General features: G+C 43.6%; 1 protein-coding gene across 1 annotated transcript in view; it reads right to left on the bottom strand.

The window, feature by feature from the left end:
• LOC144817779 (uncharacterized) overlaps positions 1 to 17,258 on the bottom strand; it is a 130,616-nt gene extending 113,358 nt beyond the window's left edge. The window contains exon 1 of the mRNA XM_078674593.1: positions 17,184 to 17,258. Within this exon, the coding sequence (XP_078530719.1) occupies positions 17,184 to 17,196 (13 nt within the window). The 5' untranslated portion in view covers positions 17,197 to 17,258. The remainder of the gene's footprint in view (positions 1 to 17,183) is intronic.
• Positions 17,259 to 17,695: the final 437 nt, after the last annotated feature.

Genomic DNA, 17,695 nt, shown 5'->3' on the forward strand with positions numbered 1-17,695 from the left:
CATCTATCGCAAGGGGAAGGGAAGTCCAGACAAGGATGCCCACCCCCCTGGAACCCGTAGTAAACCCTGAATGCGCAACAAGACGATAGCCCCACCTATTCATTGCATGACAAGTATTACCCACTAGATGTGTCTCCTGCAGAAAGACAATATCGGGAGACAAACGTCGCAGGCATCGCAACACCACCCCCCGCTTTATACGATCCCCTAGACCATTGACATTCCATGAAATAAACTTCAACCCGCTACCCCCCATCCCACAAAGTGATGCAGGAACCATCCCCCAATGAGCATGACACTGAAAATTCCATTATCAAGATAGAATCGCCTTGAAAAAACAAAACACGAACCTCAAACACCCCACCAATCCACCCCCCAACATCCAAGAAAACACCCCCCACCCTGCACCCCTGCAGTAAGCAAAAAAGCCACCCCAACATGCAGTGTGCCTGTCGCCCAGAAACCCCCGTTCGACAAAAAGACCCCGGAGGAGGAAAAGGCCCTGCCCCACCCGCCACCCCGACAGCGATAAAGAGAGAAGAGAAGACACAGAAAATAGAGGCGCTCAAGTATAGAACCCAGGAAGAATCACATTACATGGAAACAGGGGCTCAGACAGTAAGTTCAGCTCTCTACGCCACCCTCGGCACCACCCGGGTGCTCGGTGGGCTCAGTCAAATTAGGCCGGCCCGGCAAAGAGTCCAGCCAGTCATTCACCGAATCAGGCCGATCAAAGAAAAGGGTCCGTTCATTGTACTCAACTCGCAGCCTGGTAGGAAAAAGCATGGCATATCGCAGTCCCAAGTCCCGAAGACGCTTCTTGACTCCACGGAAGCCCATTCGCTGTCTCTGCACAAGCTGTGAGAAATCAGGATAAAAGTTCACCGTGGCATTTTCGAAGGCCACCGGGCCCTTAACTCGCGAGGCCTGCAGGATAGCGTCTCGGTCCCTATAGTGAAAAAGTTTTGCAACAATGGGCCTTGGAGGGGCGCCCGGCTTGCCCTGGCCACCCGGAACGCGATGGGCACGCTCCACCGCAAAGAATTTGGTCAATCCAGATGGAGAAAGGTAGTTTTGTATCAAGTCCTCGACCAGGAGATCAACAGAATGTGGGTCAGGATTTTCCGGAACACCAACCACACGCACGTTGCAACGCCGTGCTCTGTTTTCAAAATCCTCCAAGCGTTGAGTCATGAAATCATTCGCTTTTCTGAGGTTGCCAATCTCCGTCTGTATTTCCGAGACGTCGGCCGTGAGGCTAGATGACTTGAGGTCCAACGATTTCACCTTCTCATTGGTTTTAGATAAGTCGGCCCTGATCAAGTTCACGTCAATAGCCACAGTATCGATTTTGTGGGCCAGAGCTTCATACTGTTGGCCGATTGTTTCTCTCATGCCAGAGTTGGCGCCCATGATGTCCTGCAGGGACGGCTCCGCCGAAGCTTCCAAAGAGTGCCCCACTGCACTTGGGCCAGGCAAGGCGGCTCCCGGGGACCCCTTCGATTGTGTGTACCGGTCCATGATATTAGACTGGACCTGGCCCCCGCGAAGGGGCGTCTTGGTCTTTCGCCTCTCTTGGTCCCCTCTGCCAGTCATAGTGGAGACCGCGTCCCCGAGGGACCCACGCGACCTGGTAAAAATGGCCGCAGGAAGATAGTGTGCCGGAACCAAAAGTCAGCCGCGAGGGCACATCGAGGTGTGAACCGGCCTGGAGGACACAAAGCAGGCAAAAGGTGCAACTGCGACCTCGCGCCGCTGATCGCAACACCGGCCAGACACCTCCGCTGGAAGATGTAGTCCGAGTCAAATCGAAACCGAAAGTTTAGAGGGGGACCCACAAGTCGAATCCCCCTGCCGCTGTTGTTCAACTCAGACACGGCAACAGAGCCTCACCAAGTCCCGGGCACACCACCAGGGCGGGCCCCGAAAGTTCGAGTCGACGTAGCTTCGGTGCCCCTGGTCCAATTCGAAATCCAAAAGCAGTATAAAGATCAGCTCAGGTTCCTCTACAAGAGTCCTTGTAATTAATCAGGATACGTTCAGGATATCATGCCGGGAGTGGCGGGGGTCCGGAGAGCGCTGTGCTCACGCGGCCATCACGGATGCCCGCCAAGCTCCTCCCCCCGTCGCTCGTTTTTGTTCTTTCCGTGAAATCAAGAGATCTGATCTGTTCTTTCCAGGTTAGATTATAGTAACGCCATCTACCTGGGAGCACCCGAAGCCACCCTCAATAAGTTACAGCGTATCCAGAACGCCGTGGCCCGTCTTCTGACGAATACCCCGGCCAGAACTTCGGCCAAGCCAGCGCTGAAGCTCCTACACTGGCTCCCCATTAGAGAAAGAGTAAAATTAAAGGCCCTCTGTCTGGCACATAAACTTCTTCAGGATAAGGGCCCCCCCATCCTCAAAAACGTTATCACGCCCTATAAAGCCACAAGACCCCTCCGCTCAGACCACGAACACCTTATCACTGTCCACAGAGTAAAAAAGACACGCACAGGAGGAAGGCGATTCTCGGTGAACACGGCTAAACTATGGAACGCCCTACCTCTCAAACTTAGGAATGAACCCAATCATCTCCGCTTCAGGAAACTACTGTAAACTCACCTCTTCCCCTGAACCTCCCTTTTCTTTTTCCCCTCCTTTGTCCCCCCACCTTATGTGCTGCCTTGGCTCTTTTCTAGCGCTGGGATGCTACCGGGTTTCTACGCGCTCTATAAAACCCACATAATAATAATAATAATAATTCTTCAGATGCATCCGGGATTTCTCTGTTATCAGGACTTCTAGCCGATATCCTCTAGCTAGGAACCGGCTAAACATTCTCTCTATTTCTGCATCCAAATCTTCTTTTTCCGAGCAATTTCTTTTTGCTCTTAACATCTCTCCATACGGTAAACTCCATTTTAAATTTGAGGGATGACCGTTGTTGGCATGGAGGATGCTATTACAGGATGTCGTTTTGCGGTACATAGTTTGTTTTTCCGTATGCTTACTTCCACATCCAAGTAAATTACACAGGTGTTGCTGGTGGTTTATGTTAAGTGTAGATTGTACCCGTTGTTCTCCAGAGAGTCTATGAATGCCTGTAGTTCTGTTTGGTTCCCGTCCCAGACTACAAAGAGGTCGTCGATGTAGCGACACAAACTTTTAATTTTTCAATGTTTTTTATTTTCTTCCAATAGCACCTTTTTTCCCAGATGGCCATGAGTAGATTTGCATACGTGGGAGCAAATGATGTCCCCATCGCCGTCCCTTGTCGCTGTAAGTACAGCTTGCCCAGAAAGAGGAAGATGTTATGTGTCAGGCAATAGGTTAACATCTCAATTAACATGGCAGAGTGTTCCAGAAAGCTCACTGATCTTTCTTTTAGAAAGGTCTGAACCGCATCTATACGGTCCTGATGTCGTATAGACGTATAGAGCGAAGAGACGTCTATTGTTGCCATTAGGTAGCCCGTGTCCCATTTTATTTTATCCAACTTATTCACAAAGTCCATGGTGTCTCGTAGATATGAGGGTAGTTCCTTCACATAATTCATTAAGAAAATGTCTATGAACCTTGAAGTTGTTTCTAGTAGGGAGCCAATCGAGCTAACTATAGGTCTGCCAGGTGGTTTGTTTACTGATTTGTGTACTTTCGGTAGAAAGCAAATTGTTGCCTTGATGGGATTAGCCGTTCTTAAGTACACATATTCGTCAAAATCAATTAGTTCCCTCTCTCTCCATCCCAGTAAGAGGGTGTGATATTATTCCATCCACTTTTCACTGGGATCATCTTTCAAGAGTTCATAATGTTCTCCAATTTCCAATTGACGGTTAGCTTCTTCCACATAATCTGCAATATTTTGGACCACGATGTTACCTCCCTTATCCGAGGCTTTGGGGCTCTGTCAAAGATTTGTTGATATATATATTCACTGAAAAAACCATAGGTTTCACACACGTTATAGTTAGGAATTAGCATTTTAAAAACCTTTGAAATTCACTGAAAAAAAACATAGCTTTCACACCAATTATAGTTAGGAATTAGCATTTTAAAAACCTTTGAAATTCACTGAAAAAACCTATGGTTGTAGAGGGGGAACTAATTCCCCTTGCATATTGGGCGTCCCTGGGCGCCAACTAGCCCACCTGGAACCTCCAGTATGCGCCAGGGGGCTGCTTTGCAGATAGGTGTAATGAGGCAAAGCCTCTTTTTACACCTCTCTGCAATGCAGCCCCATGGCGCGTTTGCAGAGGGGGAACTAATTCCCCTTGCATACTGGGGGTCTCTGGGGGCCAACTAGGCCACCAGGAGCCTCCAGTATGGGCCAGGGGGCTGCGTTGCTTTGCCCCGGCGGCAGCTGTCCTTGGGGCAGTGGGGGGGGGATTGGGGCCCCCCCACACTTCTTTATCACTATGCCCCCGTGATGTGGTCCCCCCGGGGGATAATTTGAAATAAAACAGACCAGATTTTTAAAAAACATTTTTGGGGCCTTGGGGGTCCTTGTGGGACCACCTGGGCAGGCCTAGGGGGTCAGGGTGTTTCTACCCTGCCCCCTTTTTGTGTTCTACACATTTGTTTTTCTGATTTCTTGTGCCTCGGTCTACCGAGCACAAAATGGCTGCCAACACTTCCTGGTTTGAAGTGTTGAAAGCCAATGAACATGCGGCTCATGCTCGGAAAGGTTTAGAACTCAAAAAGGGGGCAGGGTAGAAGCACCCTGACCCCTAGGCCTGGTCAGGGGGTCCCACAAGGACCGCCAAGGCCCAAAACTATTTCTTTTCTCAAAAATCGCGGGGCGCACGTACGGTGCACGTTTGTTTTTTTGCTTTCCTGTGCCTCAGTCTACCGAGGCACAAGATGGCTGCCAACAATTTCTGTTTTGGAGTGTTGACAGACAGTGGCAGCCAATCAACATGCAGCTCGTGCAAGCGAAGGTACGCGTACCGTATGCGTACCGTACGGTACGCGTACAGTATACGTACGGTGCGCGCTAATAGATATATATATTTTTTCTCTTTTGATTTTCTCAGGTACTACTGGAGGGATTTACACCATTTAAGCAAAACGTGATCTGCGAATCAGACTCTACCATTTTGCCAAATTTCTTGTAATTCCGTTCAGCCATTGGAAAATAACATGGGAAAAACACGTTTTGGGACCCGCCTTTTTTCTCAGCCCCCACTTGACATTCAGGGAAGGAGCAGAGCGGAGCGGGCCATCTTCTTTGAGAAATTCGTGAAGATTCATCAATCGGCGCCAAAGTTATTCCCAATAGAATGTTGCAGATTTCCTATGGAAACTAGGCCCTAACTATAACTACCTGCTGGCGACCGCCAGTAGGTTTTATATATATATATATATATATATATATATATATATATATTCCTTTAAACCAAACTCGTGCGATTGAAGAAGGCGCTGACTCCGTGGGTCTGAATCCAAACTTTTTTATTTCTTGATCAGTGTCTGCTTAGACGCGTTTCGGCGTTGCCGCCTTGTTCACTACATCTGCATTAGAATTTAGGGCGTTTATATATACACTGAATAATGGGCGTGTCATTCAATTACAGTACAGGTTGAGACTGGATATTGCCATGGTTACAATGTGGCCAAACCTGTCTTGTGCCTTTCATGTTGCATTTTTATATTTTTACATTTTATAATTTTTTAACATTTTGCATCAAGACGAGCATTTTTTACAGAATTCATTTTTCGCTTTATACACATTACTACTATTACGATTAACACCCAACCCTTGTGTGTCATCATAATTATGACCTATTTGTACAGCATGTTCACTTCACAGCTGACATAAGGTCGTTATTTCAACCTCAGTGACATTACTTAGTGAAACGGAAAATAGAAGTAATAATTACCACAACATGCTACAGTTAACATACTTTGCTTCCCATAGTTGTTCCCAATAAAGGTCCCCTAGTGGTAGCCCATCTGGTTTGCCTGTATGCCAGTGTAGCGCTGAAGCCTCGTGTGGACGCTGAGTGCGTGTCTCAAGAGACAAGGTAAGTGTACCGGGAAAGTTTAGCGCGTGCGGTCCCCTTTGACATGATGGGTTTCCCTCTCTTTAAGTAGCTGGCTGATGTGCAAGTGCGCGTAGATTAGCTAACATTGTACTGAGTATTATGTATACAGTTGTTTATTCATGCCTCTAAGTTAGAGAGCCGCTGCCAGTGGATGCGTGGCTTGTGTGTTTACCTCAATGATTATTACTCACAAAGGCACCAGAAAAAGAAGCCGTGTTGCATAAAGGCTTACTTCTGGGTCGTTAGTTCATGAAGCAAACATAACGTTAAATGCTGCCCTAGTGGGCGAAGACAAAGAGGGGCATGTTCGGGAGTCAAGTTCTCTAGGGTTAGTTCTCATTAAAAACTAGGTAGCTATGGGACATGGGGTGGTGGAAATTACAGAGCCGTGGTCGTGGATCTAAATAAATTATAATTGTAAGTGAGTGTAAAAAATGTGATTTGTGCTACTAGCATGGACATAACTAGTAGTGTGCTCTGGTGCGCCCAAGTGTAAACCCGTGAGATTGTTAGTACGTGAACTGCAGATGTTCTACGAATGGTACTAGGAGAGAAGAGGTTATAGGGTGATGCCGTTATTACAGGTGGACACTAAGGGCTTCATCCGCATTCAGGCCGAATGGGATCTTGGAGTTTAGGAGTAGGATATACCTAGACTCCAGGCGGCGTAACGCCAATGGGCGATTGCCTCCTCTTGGGTTTCTGGGGATGCTATCAATAACAAAGTATTGTATGTTATTGGCATTGCCTTGATGAGCCTCATGTATGTGTCTAGCCACAGGATACGCCGGATCATTGTTGGCGATCGCTCTCAAGTGTTGTAAAATCCGTACATGAGCTGGATGAATTGTAGACCCTACATGCCTTTTGCCACATGTGCATACCAGCACATATATTGCAAAGTCTGTCTTGCATGTGAATGAGTCCCTCAGGCTGAAAGGTTTTTTCCTAAATGGAACCTGCACTGTGGTGGTGTTGATGCCATGCGTGCAAGCCTTACATTTAAAGCATTTTCTAAACCCTTTCTGAGAATCTAGCCAATTTTTCGGTTTTTTGAGAATTGGCGCATTGCAGACTAACTCATTCCTCATTGATTTTGCCTTTCGAAATGTTATTGAGGGGCTTTTTCCCACTATGTCCCCTATGCTTGCATCACTACGAACTAGTGGCCAGTGTCTTCTCAGGATTTTTCTTAGGTTACTATGGTATCTGTTGTACCCAGTTATGAGTCTTGGGGGGTTTTTGTTGTTCTCGTCCCCTAGTTTCGCCACAGGTTTGGGGAAAATTAGGTCTTTCCTGTTTAAGTTTTTACATTTCTCTTCGGCCCTCTGGCAAGTGCTGTCTGTGTATCCCCTCTTTCTGAGTCTTGAAAAAAGTTCTTGTTTAGCACTGGATAGTCCCTCAGTGGTGCTGCAATTCCGAGTCATTCTCAGGCACTCGGCATAGGGAATGGACTGTTTGAGTGGTGTGGGATGAAAGCTGTGCGCATGTAGTAGGGAATTTCCTGCGGTAGGTTTTCTGTATGTGCGTGTTTGTATTTTGTTGTTGTGCACATATAGCTCCAGATCGAGGAATTGGATACTTACAGCGTTGATGTTACAAGTGAATTTCAAATTTAGGGCATTTTCATTTAGCGCCAAAGCGAAACATTCTGCCTCATCAACACTGCCCTGCCATAGGATAAAAATGTCATCAATGTATCGTTTGTACATCATTACATTGTTAGTCATAGTTTCTGCGTGCTGGACTTTTAGTACCCGCTCCTCCCACCAGCCCATATGCAGATTCGCATAGCTGGGAGAGAAGCAGGTTCCCATGGCTGATCCCTGTAGTTGTTTGTAGTGTAATCTATCAAAGATAAACGTGTTGTTTGTTAGACACCACTCAGCCATTTCTAAAAGCATTTCTGTGTGTTTATATAGTTCAATAGGTCTATTGCCCAAGTAGTATTTCATTGCTTTGAGTCCATCGTTGTGTCTGATGCTGGTATACAGCGATTGGACATCCAAAGTCATGAAGTTGTAGTTGTCATGCCATTCAATGTCAAAGATTTTAGACAAAAAATCACTCGTGTCTCTAATGTAGGCCGGGAGCTTTTTTACTTCAGGTTGTAGGAAAGAGTCAATGAAAATGCTGGTTTTTTCAAAGAGGCTGCCAATTGCTGATATTATCGGCCTCCCGGGTGGTTTTTCTTCATTTTTATGGACCTTGGGAATTAAGTACAATTGAGGTGTCACCGGGTAGTCATTCTTCAGGTAATTAAACTCTTCCTTACTGATGAGGCCCATTCCTTTCCATCTGTAAAGTTCGTTGTGATACTTTTCTTGAATGCCCACGTTGTGGGTGGGGCTTACCCGCATGTAACAGTCTTTGTCTTGGAGTTGAAGAAGGGCTTCCATGTTGTACATTTGTAGGGGCCACAGTACTACATTGCCCCCCTTGTCTGACCATCTGACCACGACATCTGATCTTGATTTGATTCTTGTCATGAGGCTGTTGTATTTCCTTCTGTGGTCTTCATTTTCTGTCCAATACTCTGTTGTGCTTTGTAGTGACAGGTCTTTGAGGTCTTTTATGACATTGTCTGAGAATAGATCTAAGTTGTCTTTGGGCATCAAAGGCATAAATTGTGATTTGGGTTTGAATGTTGTTTTGACTGCCTCATATATGTTAAGTTCTGACCTAGCGGCTGCTCCACTTGGTGTGATACCATCACCTACTGTTTCTTGTTCCAAATCAATTAAAGTTTGTAGAGCTTCCATGTTAGCCACTGATAGATTTCGGTCTGAGTCTTCCATTTGTGCTGTTATGATTGGACGTTTTTTAGTATTGATAAAATATTTTTGCAGTTTCAGTTTACGAACATATTGAAATAAATCAATGCGAGTCTGAGCATAATCAAAGTTTGTGTTAGAGCAATACGAAAGTCCAAGGGATAAAATTGAGAGTTCTTGTGCATTAAATTCCATATTTGTTAGATTGATGACTGTATTGTCTATTTCATTTTGTACTTCCATTATCGGCGTCTGTGTCGTCTGTTTTGTTGTTTGTTCTGTTGTCGATTTTGGCCTTGTTTTTCTCCACCGTCGGTTTTTTCTTCTCCGGCTTTTGGTTTTTGTTTCTGGTTTTTGTTGTGTGTTTTCCCTCTGTCTGTTCCTGAGTCTTGTTTCGATGGGAAACGGGGCCTCAGCGTTCTGAGGCGCTGTGTTCGTAAAAAAGCCAGTTCTTGTGCCGGAGTTGGTGGTGGGCCCACTGAACTAGTGCCGGTGCTGTAGTTGCTTTCCCCATCAGTTTCATACTCAGAGCTGATTTCATTCTCACTCACTACCATTGTCAAATTCGTTTCACTTGTATGTGGTTTGGGGGGTTGTTTTCTTATTTGGTCGTATTTTTTAGCGAATGTATAAATTCTTCCGCTCATATATATATACCACGTGACTCCTCCTCGAATCTCTCGGCGTGTCAGACCCAGCACAGCCTCGCACGCCAGCAAACAAAGGGAGACGGACCACGATAATTCAGCATCAGCAGGATTTTATTTTATGCACAGAGCAGCTACGTGTTTCTGGCAAATTATGCCCTTGATCACGCCGCAACATGCATATAAGACAGAATGCTACTTTTAAATGCAGTGTTAGAAGGGAACACCCTCTCACAGTGACGTAATGTGTCATGTGACATAAATAAAAAGTGAAAACATACTGCCACTAGTAGTTCCATTAATCACAATGTGGCACCAATTCATATTGCCGGATAAATCCAGGATTACTATGTGTATATATATATATATACAGGCACCACCAAGCATATCATGACTTTACTCACCGCCACCGGTCTGGTCTCATGGATGTTCTTCCTCCATGAAACTGCTGACAAAGAGAGGAAAGGAAAGGGGCTTTGCAGGCCCCCCTTTCCCCTGGGCACGGGGGTGCATACAGGTGGGCACATGCTGTACCCCCCTGTAGTTTTACCCCCCAGTTCCTGCACAGGAAGGAATGCACAACTTCGTGCATTCCTTCCTGTGCAGGAACGTGCACAGTCGGTCCCCGTTGGTGCAGCTTAAGGGTCACCATGTGCCTTTAAACTGCACCGCTGTGGGACCACCACGCTGCCTGCCCACATAGCACAAACATACTCGTAATCTGGCAGGCGGGTGAAGGTGAGTTTCGGCACTGCCAAAATGTCTAACCATGCCCAAAGTCTTTTGCTATTTCTACAGCAAAGTCTTTAAGCATAGGATTGGCATAGTGCCATCCACACCGAGCTGTAAAATAAAAAAAACCTTTTACCACTCCAGGCACAGTATACTAGCTTTGGATTTGTAAAATGCCATACAAGCCATCCTGGAATAACTAAAAGCATTCCCTGACAAGTGTTTCGCTATCATTATAGCTCAATTGTATATTCACAATTTTTTTAATTTAAAGTATAGGTGCCGGTTATGGGTTTTGTAGGGGTATAGGGTGGGAAGTAAATGAATTATAATTAATTCATACTTATTTATTATAATAATTACTTTATTAAACGATAATTATGTAAATTGTGTAAAAAAATTATTTTGTAAAGCTTATTGTTTTTCGAAGGGTAAAGGGTATGCAGGAAATCAATTATAGTATTTAAATAATGTTAATAAATACAAATTATTTAATTGTTCATTACTTTTGTAATTCTGCAATTAAGATATTGGTTGTGTAATATATTAGGTGTCAGATGTATTTGTAGGGATAAAGGGTGGGGAGGTAATTAAATATAATTATTTTGTTATTCGTTTATGATTATTAATTGTTTAATTGATAATTAATCAAGTTAATTAAGATTTTTTTTTTAAATATATATATTAGGTGTGGATTCTTTATTTTCATGGGATAAAGTGCAGGAAGGGAAGTAATTATAAATAATGTACTATTAGGTAATATTAGTAATGTTTTAATTTATAAATAATTATGTAAAATGTGTAATAAATATTTTTTAGGTGTGTGTTGTGTAGTTTGTATAGGTATAGGGTAGTAAGTAATTTAAGTAATAAAAAATGTAAAAATATTTGCATTTTTTGTTTTTTATTATGCTATGTGTTAATTGTTATGTGCAAATATCGGAAGTCATCCAGATTTTTAAAAAGGGATCACCCTTCTATCCTGCAAATTATCGGCCCATTAGCCTCATTGATGTCGCACAGAAAATTCTTGCTCAAGTGTTCCTAGACTGTTTACAGAACTGGCTGGAAGAATTCTCCATTCTAAGTCCCTATCAAGTCGGTTTTAGAGCAAAAATGTCCACAATCGATCAAGTTTTCAGTTTGAAATTATTCGACTAGAAAACAGGAATCTTGGAAGGTGGCAGACTCTATATGATCTTTGTGGACTTAAAATCGGCTTTTAATTTAGTCACCAGAAATCATGGGTTATTCTATAAGATTTGGGAGTGCCCCAGTACTTATGTCACATTTTAGAAGATTGCATGGACATAACTTCGCCCAAATCAGATATGGAAAGAACGGAGAGCTCACTGATCCCATACCTATAGAGAGAGGTGTGCGGCAAGGGTGCGTTCTGGCTCCAACACTCTTTTGTATTTTCATTAATGGTATAGTGGGGGCCCTGACAGCAGGAGGGGACATAGATGCTCCCAAGTTAGCGGGCCACAAGGTACCTGCCTTGATGTTCGCAGGCGATACCCTCCTGCTGTTGAGGTCACCGATGGGCATACAAAGGGCATTGGACATCTTTCACTCATTTTGAAAGAATAGGGGTCAGGAAATAAATACCCAGAAAATCAAATACATGGTTTTCAACACAGGGCAATCTAAACGACCCAACAAACTCTTAGAGAAAGTCCCTGTGAGTGAATACTTGGGATTGTCTCTAAACAAGAAAATGGAGTGGGGTGTTCAAATTAAGAAAGTTTGTCTAAGATTAGCACAAAAATGAGGGGGCTAGCGAAACAGCAGAGGAAATGCGTTCATATGAGGCTGGGGCAGGTCCTGGAAATTTATAAGGCACAAGCGAGAGGAGCGGCCTTATATGGGGCAGAAATATGGAGCCATCGGTCATCTGAACAACTTGTTAAGACCGAGAACTCATTCCTCAGACAACTTGTAGGACTTTCCAAAAGCACACCACTCACCCCGCTCCGAATGTATCTTGAAGTTAGCCCAATTGCACTGGAGGTTGCCCTCAGACCCTTGCTATACTGGCGCCATTTATGGAGCACTCCAGAACTATCTATATATAGAGAGGAATTGAGGGAAGTGGCAAACCTTAATGGCGTAAGTAAAATATCTTGGCTTACCCACATTAAGAACTCCTTGATATCCTTTGGAATGAGAGATTTATGGGACAGTGCCAAAGCTAGCTGTCTGTCAACACCTAAGAAGTTATTGATAAAGAATTTCAAGGATCATAATCTTTACCTATTACTGAGAGGTCCCAGGATAGGTACACTTACATCATCCTACCTAGAAGGTAAACTGCAATATAGTTTAGAACCGAGCATAGACGATATACCTCTTGCCAAAAAACGTTATTTGCTGTTCAGGCATGGTGCACTTCCCTTACTTGCCATCACTCATAATTGGAGGGGTAGCTCCACAAAAAATTGTCCTACCTGTAATAATAGTACGGAGACTGACCTACATGTCCTGATTTTGTGTCCAGGATGTAAGGAAGTAAGACATCGCTGGCTACGACAGCTATGTAGGAATCTTGGAACTTCTGATTGTTCACAGGCATTTGAGATCCTAAAACATAATTGTAGTACACCTATTGTTTATTCAGTGTCCCGCTATCTGTTTTCTATGTGGTGTGCACGCCGAGCAGTTTTAAGATCCAATTAACTCACTCTCTTTCCCGGTTATGATCAGTAATCTCTCTTTTTTAATATATGAGTTTGTATAGAATGATTGAGATACTTGTCTTTGTTTAGAATATTTATCATACCCTACAATTTTTTAGCAATCAAATATCTTAATGTGTACACCTAATTTTAATGTTGAAAAAGTCATATTGATTTTATTGTCTTTTTATATGTTTTACCTGTGCATTTATGGTCATAACATGCCGAAATAAAGTATCTCTTGACTTGACTTGATGTGCAAATATTGCATTTATTTGTTGTAATAATTATGGAAAAATTGTTTGGTATTTTAATTACAATATTTGTATTAATTTATGGATTAAAGATTGTATGTAATCTGTAATTTGTAATTTGTTTCTTTTTTAAATAGAGTTATATATATCATTTTTCCATTTAATTATTACATTTTTTTTTTTTAAAGTGAACTACTGTGCATATAATGTTGTAAAGAGTGACTCTAGTGGGAATAGTCAATTTTACCACACCACCCCGTGCAAATTAACGCTGTCTGTTCTGTTGTAAATACTGGGGTGGGATTAATATATTTTACCCCTCCAAAATCGAACACTTCCCTACTGTTGCACTAACTGGAGTGGGAATGGTTAATTTTACCCTTCTACAGTTTCTTTTATGGAGTTTTATATAGCACAAACTTGACCCAAAGGTATTGGGTATTAGAGCGCTTTATATAGCACCAGTTGCGTTAAATAAGGACACATTCATTATTGTTAGGCATGGGAGATTAAGTGATTTACCAAGAATCACAGGATGTTCAGCATCATTGCCAAGACTCAAACCCAGTTTCCCAGATTAGAGGTTGACCGCCCTGACCATTAGGCCAACTCCTTTCCCCAGGTGGGAGTAGTAAGTTGAGCACCTCCACAATCCAACACCGTTCCCTACTGTTAAATTAAATGGAGTGGGAATTGTAAATGTCACTCCTCCACAATCCAACACTTTCCCTACTGTTACACTGACTGGAGTGGGAATAGTAAATTTCACCTTTCCACAATCCAACACTTTCCCTACTGTTGTATATATATATATATATATATATATTCACTGAAAAAAACATAGGTTTCACACCAGTTATAGTTAGCTGGAAGTTTTACTCGCATAAAACCATTGAAATTCCCACGTTATAGTTAGTTGGACTCACTATAACTTGCGCGTGCAATGCACTGCTGATGACGTCACATATTACATCACTCATGACATGGTCAGTGACATCACTCATAGTTTTTTTTAATGCTAATTCCTAACTATAACTGGTGTGAAACCTATGGTTTTTTCAGTGAATTTCAATGGTTTTTTAATAGCAAATCTCTATAGGTATGAAAAGTAATATTTTTTATAACGAATTTTATATTGTATAATTATGTAATTTTATTTATTATTTTTTTTTTTTTTGCCCTGGGGCGCTCCCGGGGCGCGTACCTGTGAACGCACGGGTAAGCGCAATGTTGCGGCGCGCCCCGGGGCGCGTACCGGGGAGCGTCCCGTTAGCGCTGTTCCCGCGAACGGAAACAACATCGTGACGTTTCGCGTAGCCGCGTGATGCGTCATATGACGCACTGGGTAAGCGCACCAGGAAGCACGCGAGCGCATACGATCGCGCAACGTCCTGACACTGCCCAAAAGCTCATGATTTCTGCCCCGAAGGCTGCTGTGGGTAATTTATGTGTGTGCATGAACCGGGACCTACGTGGGACACCATGTTCCTCACTATACTTCGGATGCCATTGAAGCACCAATTCTGTGATTTTGTTCCTGAGTGCTGATATTGATGACTGGGGTGTGTGTCAGGAACCCTCCATCTCACTGTATTTTGGTTGCAGTCAGAGTGATCAAATCCTTTAATGTGGTCATGTGTGGCTATATGAGTGAATGGGTGTGTGTGCATAACCCTGGGCCTTCATTAGACACCCTTTGCCTCATTCAAATGTTGCTGCCAATGGCTTACTCCTCAAATTCCAGATTGAGGCCCTCACTGCTGATATGAGTGGATAGGGTGTGTGCACAAATTTGGATCTTTGTACGATACTCTCCACCTCTCTCTACTTTTGCTTCTTTTGGAGTTCTTTCTGAAATTCTTTAATATGGCCCTGAGTTATGGCGTGGTTGTATGGGGTGCTGCGTAAACCTGGACCTGAGTAGAACACCCTCAGCATTACTGTACTTTGGTAGCTGTTGGTGTGGCCTTGGTTGCTTACGTGGGTGAGTAGGGGATCTGTGTAAACGTATTCTTATGCAGAACTTCTCCACATCACTGTACGTTTGCTGCTGTTGGAGTGCTTACATTTCTGATAGTGGGATCTTATGTGAGTGAGTAGAGGGGTTTGAGTGAACCTGGCCCTGACTCAGATACTCTCTGACTCACTTTACTTTTCTGCCATTGGAACTCTTTACCAAATCCCTTATTGTGGCTAAGCGGGGTTCTGGAAAAACCTGAATCTGGGTTGAAAATTATTTATTCAATCTATATTGGAGCACCGCAAGAAGCACTGATTATGGTCCTGAGTGTTGATATGGTTGAGTGAAGTGTGGGGCTGCATGTAAACCTGGACCTGCATTGAATGCCCTCTTGCTCACTCTACTTTTTCCGCCATCGAAGCATTCCCCCAATTATGTGGCTTTGAGTGCTTATGTGGGTGAGTGGGAAATGTGTGTAAACCTGTACCTGCCCGAGATACCTTCTGCTTCAATGTAATTTTGCTGCCATTGGAGAGCTCAAATCACTGAATGTGGGCCTGTGGTTTCTGTTAGAGTGGGGAGTGTTCATCAGTCTGGACCTGCTTTGGACGCCTTCTGCCTCCCTGTACTTTTGCTGCTATTGGAGTGCTCCCCCAAATCCCTTATTGTTGCCCTGAGTGCTGCTGTTGGAGAGTAGAGTGTGAGCATAAACTAGTCCCTGCATCGGACACCTTATGCCTCTCTTTATATTTGCTGATGGTTGAGTGATCAAATCACTGAGCTTAAGTCTCAGTGACATATAAAAACAGGCGCTCAGCCAATCATCCTACAGTCTCAACTCTTAGGATCTTATTTACGAGAGGCATGTACCATGCAAAGTGGGAGTTGTGTGACCCAAACCTCTAAGTCAGATTCTTGAAGCCATACAAAGCCACTCTGCATGTCTCTGAGTGGCTTCAAAGACCTGGAGTAACAAAGTGGAGAGCTAAGCTCTGCATCGCGGTACTCTGCCCTTGGAAGGTGGTCCATGGTTTTGCCCACGCTACTCCAATGAATTTTGACGCATCCCCAGATTTTAGAAGAACTTGTAAACTTGGGGATGTGCCAAAATCTTACACTTTCCCAGGGGAGGTATAACCAGGATTAATAACTCGATTCCTCTTCCTTTCTTCCTCTTACTATGTGTGTTGCATTCTGCCGCACACAGAGAAAGAGGAATATACCTCCCAGGATTGTATTAGTGCAAGAAGGTGTTCTTTCCAGCACAAAAAACAATCCTGCATGCTTGGCAAGCACCCCTGCACCATGGGGCAAGGGTGACTGCATTGGCGCTAGCAGCCCATTGTGCTCCAGTGCATTGTAAAGGACTGGAATGCGCCATTTCCCCTTAAATATGGTGCATTCCTGCCCTTTCCCTGTCATCCAGTGCAGGGCAGCACGGTGACATGCTGCGCTGCACTGCATGTTTATTTTTTTATAAATGAGCCCCTTTTTTTTTTTAAAGGGAGAAAAGTCACAAATAGAACATAGTTGGCCTGATTCACAAAGGTAAAATTCTAACTTTACTTCTTTTTGGTATTAACAAAGGCAAGTTCTGAGTAGTATCTTTACATCTGCGCTAGGGTGGAGTCTCCGCCCCGAGTGCAGAGGTTCTGCCCCGAGTGCAGATGTTCCGCCCTGAGTGCGGAAACTCCACCCAAGTGCGGAAACTCCACCCCGAGTTCAGATGTAAAGACACTACTCAGAACTTACCTTTGTTAATACCAAAAAGAAGTAAAGTTAGACTTTTACCTTTGTGAATCAGGCCAACTATGTTCTATTTGTGACTTTTCTTCCTTTAAAAAAAAAAGAGGAGTAAAGATACTCCCTGCAACTTTTCTTTGTGAATACCAAAAGTCATGAGCTTAGAATTTTGGACTACATTTATCTTTGTGAATCGGGCCCAAAATAATTAGAAAGTTAATTTCCAAAAATATGGAACAATTATTATGAATTAAATCATATTTTCATTTTCTGTTGCAATATATAATGAAATTAACTACATACCTGTGTTGTGAAGAAGTTAAAAATATATAATTTTTCTGTAAGGCTAAAAAGCAAGGTATTTACCTAAGGTGTCCATTGTTGCGAGTCTCTCTTAGCCTGTTCTCTTCTGGGTAGAAGTCTTGCACAGGCACTCTGAGGGCGTGGATAGCTGGTATGAGGTGCTGCACTGCATTTATAGATAAACATTTTAATTAATGCAGTTGGCTGAGTTTCATTGAGTAAATACACACCATTTCTCATGACTCGCATGTCAGGTGACACACAGAACGAAAAGCAATCCAAGCTGCTCACGCAAATTCAGCAATTTCAAAAATCACCTATAAAAGAAATTACACTTTTTAGCTGATTAGATGAAAAAATTGACCTAAATTGGACAACATTCGACCAGAAAATTCGAGGCCATCTCCCCTTTCCTAAATTCCCCGCAAGTGTTTGCAACTGAAGGAATATCTTGCAACTGGAAGGCACCCCAGATAAGGCAGTCCAGAGGGGCACCCCAAAATACCTTGCTCGCCCACTGCATGTCTTAGGACGTCAGCACCAACTGAGCAGCTCTGCCACACTTCCCTTCTGAG

Source organism: Lissotriton helveticus, chromosome 2_1, assembly GCF_964261635.1.
Source record: "Lissotriton helveticus chromosome 2_1, aLisHel1.1, whole genome shotgun sequence".
Lineage (NCBI taxonomy): Eukaryota > Metazoa > Chordata > Amphibia > Caudata > Salamandridae > Lissotriton > Lissotriton helveticus.